The sequence below is a fragment of the Sinocyclocheilus grahami genome, unplaced genomic scaffold (assembly GCF_001515645.1).
Source record: "Sinocyclocheilus grahami isolate Dianchi unplaced genomic scaffold, SAMN03320097.WGS_v1.1 scaffold2.1, whole genome shotgun sequence".
NCBI lineage: Eukaryota > Metazoa > Chordata > Actinopteri > Cypriniformes > Cyprinidae > Sinocyclocheilus > Sinocyclocheilus grahami.
This window is the reverse complement of record NW_015505181.1, coordinates 3,601,566-3,615,601: the sequence shown is the minus strand read 5'-3', so window position 1 is coordinate 3,615,601 and position 14,036 is coordinate 3,601,566. Positions and strand designations below refer to the sequence as shown.

Genomic DNA, 14,036 nt, shown 5'->3' with positions numbered 1-14,036 from the left:
AAATAACTTGCCAAATAATTTTGGTAAATTATACTCAAAATACCAAGTCAATAAGTGTGGACTGTTCACATAACTGTACTACAGCGATTGTTCTACAGATAAATTGGATTTGTGGGACCCAGTCAAGACCCAGAAGGGTCAGGTGAGTCACAATGATGATGCTGTAATCTGTTCCTGCTTAAGCTACTGCCACTTACTCACTTATCTCATCTGCAGTAATTAAAGCAGAGGAACTCATCCTAATGTGGCTCACTTTTGGTGTGTGTGTGTGTGTGTATGTGGGTCAGGTTTTGCCTAAATTGTGAATTAATAGGGTCTTAATAAGGGTTAAGTTTAATCAACAGCATTTGTGGGATAATTTTGAAATTACTAAAATCAAAATAAATATAAATAAAAGCTAAAAAAATAAAATACAAAATTAAATTACAAAAACTTAAAGGGACGGTTCGCCCAAAAATGAAAACTCTGCCATAATTTTCTCACCCTCATGTCATTCCATAACTGTATCAATTTATTACTTCTGCGGAACACAAAAAGAAGATATTTTTAAGAATGTTGGTAACCAAACAGTTCTGGTGACCATTGACTTAGTATGGACCTTAAAAAAAGAAGAAGAAAGAAAGTCATACTAAACTAAAAATATATTTAAAAAAGCTAATTCCAAATATTTTATTACATTATATATATTTTATTTAACTATTATATCCTATAAATAATCCTAAAATAACATCGGTTTACAGATTGACCCCATTCACTTCCACTGTAAGTGCTTCACTGTAACCCCCATTTTTTTTTTTTTTTTGTGGTACACAACATTATGCCACTAGTGTCAGTATGAAACAACAGAAGTCAAAGTGTCCAACATGTGTGTGAACATGTGTGGCATAATAGTGTGAGCCAGTGAGGCTCATACCACTGCACTAGATGCTCACTCTCATAACTCTCACATGAATGAGCACACGCTTGCCCAAACAAACAAGCACACATGCACACATACCTCAAACACACTCACGTCAAGCTCTGGAGACCCACCCCCTCTCCTCTAATTCGTTACAGCTGCATTCTCCTCTCCATCCCTCCACTCTCAGTTTCTATCTGTCTCACTCTTTCTCACATGCGCATTTCTCACTGGTGTGACTACGAGCGGGTGAGTGTTACGATGCCGTGGCTTGTTTATCAAGCTTTCCCAGCTGTGAGCACAGAGAGGAGGAGAGGGGGAGAAGATTACACTAACACAGACCCACTGCCTTCACAGACACACAGCTATTCTGAATGAGTGACAGAGAGCGAGAGAGACGGGTGGGACGTGATGAAGGGAAAAGAAAAACTTGAGGGCCCAAGATATTTTAGAAGTATTTTGACTGATCTTATGATTGATTTTACAGCCCTACTAGTGTTTAAATTACTGAACAACTTAGAATATATGAGCAATATCACATGAGTAGCAGTGCGATATGGCTGTATGTCAGCAAGGCTGTGATTCGGCTGTAGGTAATCAAAGCGTGCTGATATACAGCCATATCGCACAGCTAGGAGTGTGATATTGCATTTATACAACAGTTTGACGGCACAAGTGTGTAAATAAAAAAGAGACAACAACGGAGTGTCTTTAAAAACCCTCTTTTGTGTGGAACTACTTCCTTCCGCCATGGATTCAGATCTCAGTTTGACCCAAACCTCAGTTACTAATTCGAAAACATCGCTTTAGAACTAGTAACGAAGGAACGTTGAGTTGCTTCTTTGAAAGCTTATTGTATTACTGTATTAATAGCTCACTGTATTATGTAGAGTCCAATATTATGAGAGAGAGATGGACAGAGAGAGTGTGATTATCTACATCTGATACAGCATTCATTCTTCAGCTCAATCTCATATTCACAATAAAACATTAGTTTGAATTTCCGCTGAGGAAAGCGATATCTTTGTCATACTGTGCTTTCATCTGTTAAGGGGGATTTCAGATGACAGCGCTGCTCACTGCATTTGTTGGCTGCGTCTTACAAGCTGTTGCTGAAAGTAAAAATAACTTCTTTGTTTACAACCCTGTTTCAGTTTCTTTCAATATAAAAGTCTACTGCTGACTCACTCGTATGTGTAAACATACCTGGCAATAAAGCTCATTCTGATAAAGCTCATAAAGCTCATTCTGATTCTCATAAAAACAGTGCAGATGTACGTGTGCTATCTGGGTAACTATTCCAAAGTTACTATTACCATAACTATCACTATCTGATACCATCACTGCACCATGGATCTTATAGGAAAGGAGAAAGGAAGAACTGGAAATGTTACTACAGCAGCTGATAAGAATACTGCAGAACAGATGAACTCTAAAAGGCAATGTCATCCTATTTACACTACATTTAAAATGATTTTGTCATTGGACATAAATCAGTCAGATTATAGCATCCACTCATCCCTTACCCACGGGTGATCACACACACACAACACGCGCTCAAGAGCGATGCGTCTGTGTACCTCTCCACTTTCATCCTGTATTGAACACTTCAGCATCTCTCTCAGAGAGCAGAGCACTTCCTGAATGTTTCTGGTAGGTGACAAAATGCTGCTGAATGCACACACACAAACAGACATATATATATATATAGACACACGCATAAAAATGCTGCCAACCTTTCCATCCCCCAACCGCTGCATTCATGCCACGCTTCATTCCAATGATTCCCAGTATGTGGTGGGAATAAAAATATCCCATGTTCCCTCACAGAAGTAACAGTCACTTCTTTCAAGATGTCAGACTGGTTTAACAACAGTGATTTAGCGTTAACCAGATAACCTGATGAATGCATACTACATGTAAGGGATCTAAATAAGTTTATAAAAGGAACACAAATGTCTTTCCGACCATTTTCAACACAAGTGTCTTTTCCTTATTGGCATTGATGGTTTGATGAAGAACTTCTAACATTCATGTACCATTGCACAAAAGGATCTTTATAAGAAAAAGATTATTTGAGGAACCAAAAATGGTTATTCTAGTACATCTCTATGAAACCCCCCTTTTGGATACTTTATTTTATGAGTGTGTACATCACTGGAAGAAAATTTCCAGCTCCCAGATGTTCTTGCAAACTGCAATTAGTGTTTTATGAAATAATCTGTGTTGAAATGAGTAGAACACTCATTGGATGGTCCCAGAGCTCATTATCCGTCTGTACATTGCACTCAGGCCTATAACAGCCCGTGTGTATCTGGGTGCTCTTTGTATGCTTCACTGATCTTAAGTAGGCATAAAATCTCATTTTATTTTTAAAACACTGTCCCCCCTTCTTTTCCTCAGTTGCTGTTTCCCTATGGAGTTTCCATGGCTACTTGGTCACATGATATGCCAAAGCTACTCCCCCTGCCCTGAGGTGACTGTCACAGCGTTAATCAGACTCGGCCACCCGACTAGGATGCGATCCGACTGTAGATTTGATTGTGTGTGTGTGTGTGTGTGTGTGTGTTTGAGTTTGTTTATATTCATCTCGGTTGGAGCTTATGTGTTGACACTGGTAGCTCTGGCTTTTGTCATAAACCGATCACAAATCATGTAAAAGAACTGGTTATTCTATGATTTTACCAGAAGATTTTATATTTTTCCAGCTGTAATACTACAATTTGTTTTATTTTACTGGACATTATGTCACAATTTGGTTTAGCTCTTCAGTCTTTCCACTGTTGTGTCTTATCCATGTGACAAAAAGGTGGGTCATGACTCATGACACAGGCACCTCATGCGATTGCAAACTCAAGATCGAAAAACGGAGAGACAGCCAACCTTTCACAGATGAATTTCTGCACACAGGCAGCCAAAGCACATCTGCCCACAGTCAGTCAGCCTTTCCAGTGAACTGACAGACATCTCCATGTAGTCAACCAACCTTTCTTCTGTGAATTTGTAAAACACCCTACCTCCTGTCAGTCAGCTTTACCTCAGTGAATCACAGTGGTCTGCTCAGTCTCTCAGTGGTCTGTCATCTCTGTTGAAATTCTGCCTATCGGTCAAAGCACTTTTCAAATAAACTGACTTTATAAAGTCTTCATAAGCTTACTAATGTATCTTTCTCAAGGCTTCTTACCTATGTAAACAAATTATTATGTGTATTATTGAATATTTGGAGTATTTGTATTGTATTGTATTTGTCTTTATAATATAACATAATATAATAATTCAGAAACATAATATAATATAATATAATAAATATTCATCCAAAAATACATAATTTTGCATATTTTAATATGTGTCACTGGTCTCACTGACTCATCTCACTTCAACAGCTCAATAATTGGTTCATTATCACAAATATTGGCTTTTAAGAGAATGAGAGAGGGCAAATATCAAGAGGACAGCTGTGCAGGAATAAAAAAAAAACTACAGAGGCAGAGACAAAACCAAAGACCTGCAGAGAGAGAGAGAGAAAGAGAGAGATACACAGAGAGAAAAGCCACTGTGTGACCAAACGTGATTAAGACTGCATGTTTTCCCGGTGATAAGCTTCTCCTTTATTTTTTTTCCAGAGGACACTTTAAATGGAGAGCGGGGAGATTAATTTCCTCAGGAGAAGATGCATCGCATCCTCCAATCCCCCAGCATTCAATTGCAATAATTATCCAAAATGGCGTTGCCACTTATGCATGCCACACATTTGCATAGCTCAGAGCCATTTATGGTTGCCATTGTAAATGTTTTAATTTTCACCTCTCCATACATTTGATGGCAGAAAAGGGGTCTAGCAATCGACCTTGTGATTTTGTGCAGTTGCTTTGCTGAGAACAGGGGACAGCACTGGAAAGGCTTAGAAATATTTCAGTCATTCGACCAAAATTCTATTCTATTCTATTCTATCATCTGGGAAAGAGAAAGCAATTTTATTAGTGAGTCAGGCTGTACTAAGTCAGAACACAATAAATTTGCCATTTCAAGTAGGTTTTTTTAAGTCTTTTTTTTCTTAGCACAGTAAATTAACTTTTATATTGTAGCTACAAGCACTCAGCACAAATGTCTTGCCATGTGCTAATGATAGCATCCCATTTTAAAAGACTATTTCCTGAACATTTTCCTTTCTGGGAATCCTGCTGTGTTGTGCAAAGTGTCTGATGGGGCACTAAATCCACATACCAGCACTAACAATGCAGAAAGCCTTACAGATGGACACACATACACAGAAGCTGGACATGTCTTCAGAGATCAGAAACTTTCAGATACAGAGTCTCATCAAGCAGATTATGTCAGAGCACCAGAGTGTGACACCATGGCAAGTCATACACACACTTCCCTAAACCACACTCAACAGAAAACACATTTTAGCTGTTTTCACACTACGCAGGGATCCTCAAATCTGGCCCACGAGATCCACTTTCCTTCAGAGTTTAGCTCCAACCCTAATCAAACACACCTGAGCATGCTAATCAATGTCTTCAGGATCATTAGAAAATCACAGGTAAGTAAGTTTGATCAGGGTTGGAGCTAAACTCTGCAGCGCATTGGCCCTCCAGGGTAAGATTTGAGGAACCCTGCACTAGAGGCTATAATTAGTAGCAGGACAGTAATTTCTAGTAACATGGTTACAGGGTTACATTTAAAATAAAAAAATAAAAAAGTAAACATCCTATACTGACATTTAGTCACTAATAAAGTTTTTTTTAACTGAACAGGATTAATTGATCCTAATACATCAAGCAGGATGTACAAAACGATTTAACCCATGTTTATGGCTATAACGTATAAAACAAGTGACACGTTATGAACTCGTCCCTGCACACTTCATTCATACTGCACCAATATCGGATTAGACACAAGGAACAAATAAAGCATATGTTTATGTTTATAAGCACACATCTGCTTATGTTAAAAAACAAAACAAAACAAAAAAACACATCAGCTCTCTTATACATGGACAGACCTCATGTGCAGAAAGCAAAAAAAGCTCATCTGCAATGATTCGACTAAAATGCTAAATCTTATCTATCATTAATTATATATTTACAGTTTACATTCAATTCAGACATCAAGTCTGCAGACATCAGACATCAAGTCTTAATATTTAATCTATTTACATTTACCAATTGCTTCTTTACAGCAGTAAATTGTGAGTTTTAGCAAATCCCATAAAATGAATTGAGTGCTGGTGCATTATATAAACCCGAACACCTCCGTTCATGTATATGGGATTGATCATGACATCAATAGAATGTCACTTACACTTATGAGGAGTAATTTACATGTTTGAAAATACATGACATGGTTATCAAAACTTAGATAAGCAATGCATCCGTTCAATATGCCCAATACCGATTCTACTTATAGGCTAATAGAAATACGCAAATGGATTAAGGGTCCTATTATAAATATGGCTGTGCCACATATAGGCTACTTATTCAAAACTGACTACAGCACATGATGGTAATAAAAGATAGTAAAACTCCCCCATGCCTGGACCAAGTTTATTGAGCCAATTGAGAAAAGTAAAGGAACGAGAGTTAGAAAAAGCTGACAGGACAAACGCGTGCTTTACGCACACTTACCCATTCCAGAACGCGGATAAATCCCAAAGGTAATTTAAGCACTTGTAATGTCCCAAGTGACACAATCTGCAATAACAAATGAACATAATCAATAGCGTCATTTAATGTAGTTTGATTAGGTACATGTCCAGTAGGTACAGTAGCCTACATTTTAGACCTTTCTCACAATTTCCATTTGATATTGCCAAATGCACAAACGCAATTTTCTACCTGATTAGCGGTTTCCATTTTCTTGATTGAGAGAAAAGAGCTTGTAAGTAGGATAGGTCAAGACCAAAACAACACTAAATGAGTGATGTGCTAGAGTCGCGAGCGCGGAGTGGGGAATCGGCTGCAATCGCGGCTCCGTACGGAAAGAGCCGAGTAACTTCGGCATTAATCGTTTCTCGATACGAAAATAGCCGAGAGACTTCGGCTTCAATCAACCCTCTACACCGAGTACCCTCATCATTAACCGCTCTATAACAGGGAAAGAGCCGAGTGTCTTAAGCAAAAACCGCTCCTAAGGAAAGAGCCGAGTGTGCTCGGGAGCTCCATGGAGACAGACAGGGACTGGGTTTGATAAAATGAACCGTGGCCAGAATTGTTTCTCTATTGGACGATATCGAATTGCAATTTATTTACACTATAGAATAGACCTTTGTCAGTCCAAAATATGTTGGCTTGGGTATCAAATATTGACTGAACATTTCTGTTTACTTATTCAAATTTAAGTGGGAATAATGCATATGTTACTCTCAAACTCAGCAGCTCGCATAAACTATTTTATTGCTTACAAGATAAAACCATTATTTAAATGTGTAGCATAATTATTAGGCTATATTGTGTTTTATTCAGTATTTTGTAGTGGTAGTTCTATGTCCAGTGACATTTGCTTAATGCTCACTCAAGTGTGTGGAAACAGTACAGATTCCAACTCAGCTACATTACATAATAATGATCTCCTTTAACTCGACCAAGAAGTCTGGGCAAAGAATCATGATAATAACATGAAAATATGCATGAAGATGTTGTGCATATATATGCATATATTTGGTTTAAAATATTAAAGAAAAAAGACAACTTGGGAAAAATTAAGCTTGATATAGATGGAAAGAGAAGTTCAACTCTTTTGTTATAAAAAGTACAGTGCACACTAAATGTGTCCATTCATTCTTCACATAATACTATTAGTCTATTTTTGTCACCATGTACATATGGTATACAAAGTCAGACAGCTGTAATCAAGTCCCCGATGGCATTTTTTAAAATTATTATCTTGCTTGCAACACACTCAGACATAACTCATTTCACTTAGATCATATACTGCTTAAAGGGACTCAAGCAGTCACTGAGAATGAGGGAAAAGGACTTCAGGAAAGTGTAAGTGTCAAAATGAAGCTTACAGGGACATGAGCCCCAACGAGATTTTTTATTAGACACTGTTCATTTAAAGTTCACTGTGTATTACTGTGTGCTTGCATTTAGATCTGTGTTTGCCTGCCATTCCAAGGTCAAGTCTAGCCCGATCACTGTTCTTTCAGTTATTATGAGAAAGACCCCAAACATGCACACACAAGATGCTATCTCAGCGGTTACCCTCACCCTTTCAAAAGAAGGACTCTCGGGATCAACGTAAAATGTCACAGAACTGTAGTAATGTTGTTTGCATGCATATGTTTTGGTGATACTGAAGTAGGACTAACAATATTCCTTACAGGTGCATGACACAGACAGGTGCCACGCTCATCAGGACGATTTGTGCTTTTTTTTTTTTTTCTGAGAGCATGTCACACTCAGTGCGCCAGTCACTCTGAACATTCTCTATGGAAGTATGTTATATGTATATGCAAGTCATTAGCTGTGTTGTTTTATTTATATATTATAGTTTTTGTTAATATTTTTAATTAGATGTTATTTTGTTTTCATTTTAATTTTAGTTAAACTTTCAGTGATTTTGTTGTGTTTTTGTCTTTATGTATATCTACATAATTTTTTACATTTTAATTAATCTGAGTTATTTTAATACTTAAACGAAAAAGAGAAATGCCTTGGCAACTAGCAAAAATAAATATTTTATTTTATTTCAGTTCATTTTATTTAAAGTATTGAAAATAAATGTTTTTTTGTTTTAATGGTTTTAGTTTTAGTTGTGGTTAACAATAATAGCCGTTACATATTTGCACAGGCTATCACACTACTGTAGTAAGATTATTTAAAAAATAAATGTATACATTTATTCAGCAAGGATATATTTTATCCAGTTGTATTTACTCATCCAAGTGAAAGATATAACACCAACATGTCAGAAAAAAAAACAGAATCACCGAGTTGGAAAAAGGATCACCCCCTTTTGTCAGAATTTTGTTGAACCGCCTTTTGCTTTAATTACAGCCTTTAGTCTGTTGGGATGTCTCTATACTACCTTTGCACATTAAATTTGATGGTGACCGTTCGTGGAGTGCAGTCTTTAAGTCTTTCCACAGATTTTCAGTGGGGTTTAAGTCTGGGCTCAGACTAGGCCAAGTCAAGGACATTCACCTTTTTCTCCTTCAACCACTGTGTGGTCAGTATTGCTGTGTGCTTTGGGTCATTGTCATGTTGGAAGGTAAACCTTCTTCCCATTGACAACTTTCTGGCAGAGGGCAGCAGATTTTCCTCAAAAATTTGATGGTATTTTGCCCCATCCATTTTTCCTTCTATCCTGACAAGTGTACCTGACCCTGCTGCAGAGAAACACCCCCATAACAGGATATTACCACCTCCATGTTTTACTCTAGGAATGCTGTTATTTAGATGGTGAGCGGTATTGGATTTCCGCCAGACATATCCTTTGGTGTTGAGGCCAAATAATTTAATTTTAGTCTCATCTGCCTCAGAATCTTCAAGGTGTGTTTTGGCAAATCTCAGTCGTGACTGCATGTGGCCTTTCTTGAGGAGTGGCTTTTTTCTTGCAAACCTCCCATACAAGCCCATTTGTGGAGAATTTGTGATATTGTTGTCACATGCACACAATGACCACTCTTTGTCATTCATTTCTGCAACTGCTTCAGAGTTGCTGTAGGTCTCTTGGTTGCCTCTCTGACCAGTTTCCTCCTGGCTCTTTCTAACTTATGATCTGTAAGCTACTCACTGGGCTCAGTAAAAATCATAAATTTGAGTGCCAGTTCCCATGAATTTCAGTAATGCCCTTGTGTGTGAATAGCAGAATGAGACAGCATGATCTTCACTCAAGAGGACAATAAATCCTCCTTTATACAGAATGAAATATCATGTCAGCAGCGGGTTATCACACTTTCATCTTCTTCATGAACACCTAGGCTACTCCACATCCAAAAAGAGAATGTAAAAGTGAACGACAATCACACAATCTCAAATTTGTTTAGAACAATGCAGCATGATGATTAAGCTTTGAATCATTTACGTGCAGCACAACTTTATAAACATTCTGATGTCTTTATCTCTGATTGTCTCTTTATGCAGTTTTGTAGATGATATAATAGACCTTAGTCAGGGTAACATCATATTTAATTTATCACAGGAATGAGGCCGTGAGGGATTGAAGTACAGTTCAATGGATTTTCCTGTTCTTTAACAACATAAGCTATTGATTGATTAGTTGAAGAAATGTCTTTCTGAATATAACAGTATACAACAACTCCATAAAAAAGTTGTGAATTAGCAAAAATTATGTGATCCAGGACAGGACAGACGTGATACAGGATGTGCCATTGTAAAGACTGTAAATCTATCCTTCACACCCCTGTTTTTAACTGTGTTAAATTCAATATGGTGTCTAACATGACTAAGGTCTGTTTAGGCATGTTTTCAGTAATTAAGACTTGCTAACACTAGGTGGCTGGGAAACAAATACGGCAACCAAACGCTCCAGTTACTAACATAACCTTGGTTCCCTGAGATAAGGGAACGAGTGTTGCATTGACACACTTATGGGGAAACTCCTGTTTACTCTAATACTGAAGCCTGATTTGTTCACGTCGTGTAGCTGCACCAACCAATGGCGCTTCAACCCGCCAAAAGGGGAGGAGCTGACCTCCATAAAAATGGAGTGCAATTTTGTCAGAATCTTTTGACTGAAGCGACAGTCATCGATTAGCGTGCAGCCTTATAGCACGGCAGCCTATGCAACGCTCGTTCCCTTATCTCAGGGAACCGAGGTTCTGTTAGTAACCGGAGCGTTCCCTTTTGAATGGTCTCTCCCTTTGCATTGACACACTTATGGGGAATGCGTCCAATAGCGCCGTGCTATAAGCAAGTACAGAACCAAGCCGCTCTGCGAGCCCAGCCCTGGAGCACTCGTACTGAGGGCTCCTGTAAACATGAGCCAATAATGAGACCCAAGCTGTTTAGGCTGAGGACTACATAACATAACCCATATCACCAATAGAAATCCTGCTGGACCAAGCCCAGGAAGAGGCCATTGCTCTGGTGGAGTGGGCCCTCACACCTATAGGGAACTGCAAGCCCGCTGAGGCATAAGCCAAGGCTATTGCATCCACTATCCAGCGATAGTGGATGCATAGTTAATAGTCTCTGCTTCGTAACATGCAGCCCTTTAGAGCGGCCTCTGAAGCATACAAAGGCGCTGCTCTGAGTGTCTAAACAGGCCAGAGTGCTCGTCATACACTTTAAGAGCCCGAACTGGGCAGAGTAGATTGGGACTCACCATCACCATCTGGATTGGGGAGCGCTAGAAGGGTGATGACTTGTGCTCTAAACGCCGTGTCTTGGTTCGAGGACAACTCTACAGTCGTTAGGCAGTGCTTCCAAGACAGGAAGCACTGACAGTGCTTGCAGGTAACCCACTCTCTAAAGCCAAAAGGAGGCCGGGCTGCCGATAGCAGCTGAATTAACTCGGGGAACCACATCTGATTCCTCCAGAGTGGGGCCACCAGGAGGACTGAACAACTGACTTCCCTGACCCGTCTGATGACCTGTAGGAAACCGGGGGAAGGTGTACAGGCGAGCGCTGGGCCAATCTTGGGCCAGGGAATTTTGCTGTCTCGAAAAGTAGTTTGGGCAGTGAAAGTTGTCTTCTGAGGCGAAGAGGTCCACCTCTGCCTTCCCAAAGACAGACCACATAATTTGAACCGTTTGGGGATGTAGTCTCCATTCTCCTGGAGCTACATTGTCCCAGGACAGCATGTCTGCTGTAATGTGAAAGTAAACGTCTTTCAGATCCACTGACAGAAACCAGTCCTCGAGACATACTTGCGTGAGGATCTGTTTCAAAGTTAGCATCTTGAACTGACATTCGTATTAATGAGGAGAGGAGAAATACTCTTTTGAGTATTTGGGTCCGCTATCAAAGTAGTAGTTTGCTTGGGCGCCCACTGAATGAGAAGGACGGGCACAGCTTGAATGGAGCTTCCATCTCTCAGTGTTAAGTGGAGGGATGGAGAGAGAGCGCAAGCTTTCTTGGAGGGAGTTCCGGCCTCAGCGAAAACTGACCCTCTCCTCTTCCTCTCTGCATTCGGATCTGGACGGCTTCTGAGGGTCAGAGGCTGGGTTTTGGTCTCTTTGCCGGAACATCCAAAGCTATTAATGACATGGCGTTATCAATGACGGCTTCCTCCTCAGATGCGCAGAAGGAAATCAAGTCGCTCACAGACGACGAGAGGCACTGATCCTCACCTGTGAAGCACACAAGCGAATCGAGGCATTGGGGGGAGAGTGAAGCATGCGGGAACTGTGTCAGCGTGAGTTCACTCGAGCCTGGTGTTAAAGCCCAACTGCTTTGCGGTTTCTTTCTCCTAGGGGAGAGAGGAAACGGGAGAGCAGAGCAGGGAGGGCTGCCTTCATTAAAGAAGGCGATCCGTGAGAGTGGAGAAAGGTGAGAGCATGATGTCTCAGTGAGCGCAGCCAGACAGGCAACTCACTCACTGTGCCCATCTGCATTGTGCAGGGGCTCCCTGCACGAGCCACACTCGCGGCGCAACATTTGCAGCAACGTCGTTGGAAACTTGCTCAGAAATTTGCTCTTAGATGTGCCAGATGTCTTCAGGGGAAGGCTTCTGGCTTCTTCCGCTGCAGGGGGATCCTTCTACAGCAGCGAGCAGCAGGCTGAGCTGAGCTTCTTCCTTCTTTGGCTTCTTGCTTGCAGAGTCAGCAAGGATGTGATCTTTCTCACTGAAGGAGAAAAATTATGATGAAATGGCGCTTAAAGCCGAATTATATAGAGGTCAGCTTTTCACTTTTTGGTGCGTTGAAGCGTCATTGTTTGTGCAGCTTCATGAACATAAACAAATCAGGCTTCAGTATCAGAATAAACAGGGGTTTCCCCATAAGCGTGTCAATGCAATGGGAGAGACCGTTCGAAAGGGAACCACTCTAATTGAGGTACATTTCTTGTCTCTAATTGTGCTTTAGATGGATTTTTATTCCTGTAATGTTCTTTATCAATGCTAATTTTAAGGTTGCTGTGTTCTGGTACTTGACATGGAGCGTACAAATGTATCCATACCTTAAAAGCACTGTAGGCTGCTTTGGATAAAGTGTATACAATTGTAATTTAATGAATAGCAAGAACGCATACACACACAATCATTTCAAGCACTTGTAGTGTACTATATAATAGGTAAATTATGTTATGTAACACCCTTTTGCTTTGCTGCCATACTGCCTCAGGTTCAGCAGTACTATTTGAATGTGTGGTGGCATGGTGCCACTCCTAATTTCTCTGCCTGGGAAGAGGCTAGATGTGACATGACTGGCATCTGGAGTAAAGTGTGGCACAATAGCACAGACATAAGCCTAGGGAATGCACACGCATGATGGAGCGACCTGGGGAACAATCAACATCATTCTGTTTCACACCACTGCTCGCTCACCAAGGAATTATGGCAGCGGCCAAGACAGTCACTTAACCTGCACGGAGAGTCTGAGAGGCACAGCGCAGCTCTCAGAACAATTACGACATGGCTGGATCTCTTCTTCCAGTTGTGCCAACAGTTACCACATTGAATAAGCATGCAACTCTCACAGAAAAATCCATGTAGAGTGAGGATAATATAGTTTAATTCTTTCCATGCTGGTTAAATGATGGGTCACCATCATGCTAAAATGTGAATGCAAAACATATAACCATATAGCAACATAAATATGCTTGTCAAATTTTAAAAGATTTATCTATAAGTTAAAGAACAGGATAGTTTACCCAAAATGTAAACATTTGTCATCAGCGTTATTTTAGGATAATTCATATTATTCATATTTTGAATGAGCTATTATTTTATAGATTTTCAGTTTTTATTTAAATTTTAGTTTTAGCAATTTTGTAATGTGCAATTTTGTAATGTGCAATCTTTTTTTTTTATGTCAGTTTCAGTCATTTTAGTACTTCAACTTATTTTAGTTAGCTGCCAAGACAACATTTCTAATTTTAATGTTTTTTTTTTATATTAAGTTTTTAGTTAAATTAATAGTTTTATATATAGCTTTTAAATATTTATGGTTTTATTCCATTTTTTAAAAATAAAATATTAAAAAGTAAGGGGGGGGGGGGGGGG

At 39.6% G+C, this 14,036-nt stretch overlaps 1 protein-coding gene and 1 long non-coding RNA gene across 2 annotated transcripts in view; one reads left to right on the top strand and one right to left on the bottom strand.

The window, feature by feature from the left end:
• synpra (synaptoporin a) overlaps positions 1-6,814 on the bottom strand; it is a 22,068-nt gene extending 15,254 nt beyond the window's left edge. Inside the window, exons 1-2 of the mRNA XM_016231896.1 lie at positions 6,739-6,814; positions 6,529-6,594 (exon numbers count right to left, since the gene is read on the bottom strand). Of these exons, the coding sequence (XP_016087382.1) occupies positions 6,529-6,594; positions 6,739-6,756 (84 nt within the window). The 5' untranslated portion in view covers positions 6,757-6,814. The remainder of the gene's footprint in view (positions 1-6,528; positions 6,595-6,738) is intronic.
• The window catches only part of LOC107550698 (uncharacterized), a 19,133-nt gene continuing 11,753 nt past the window's right edge, over positions 6,657-14,036 (top strand). The window contains exons 1-2 of the long non-coding RNA XR_001604693.1: positions 6,657-6,667; positions 11,540-11,541. This is a non-coding gene — a long non-coding RNA (uncharacterized lncRNA). The remainder of the gene's footprint in view (positions 6,668-11,539; positions 11,542-14,036) is intronic.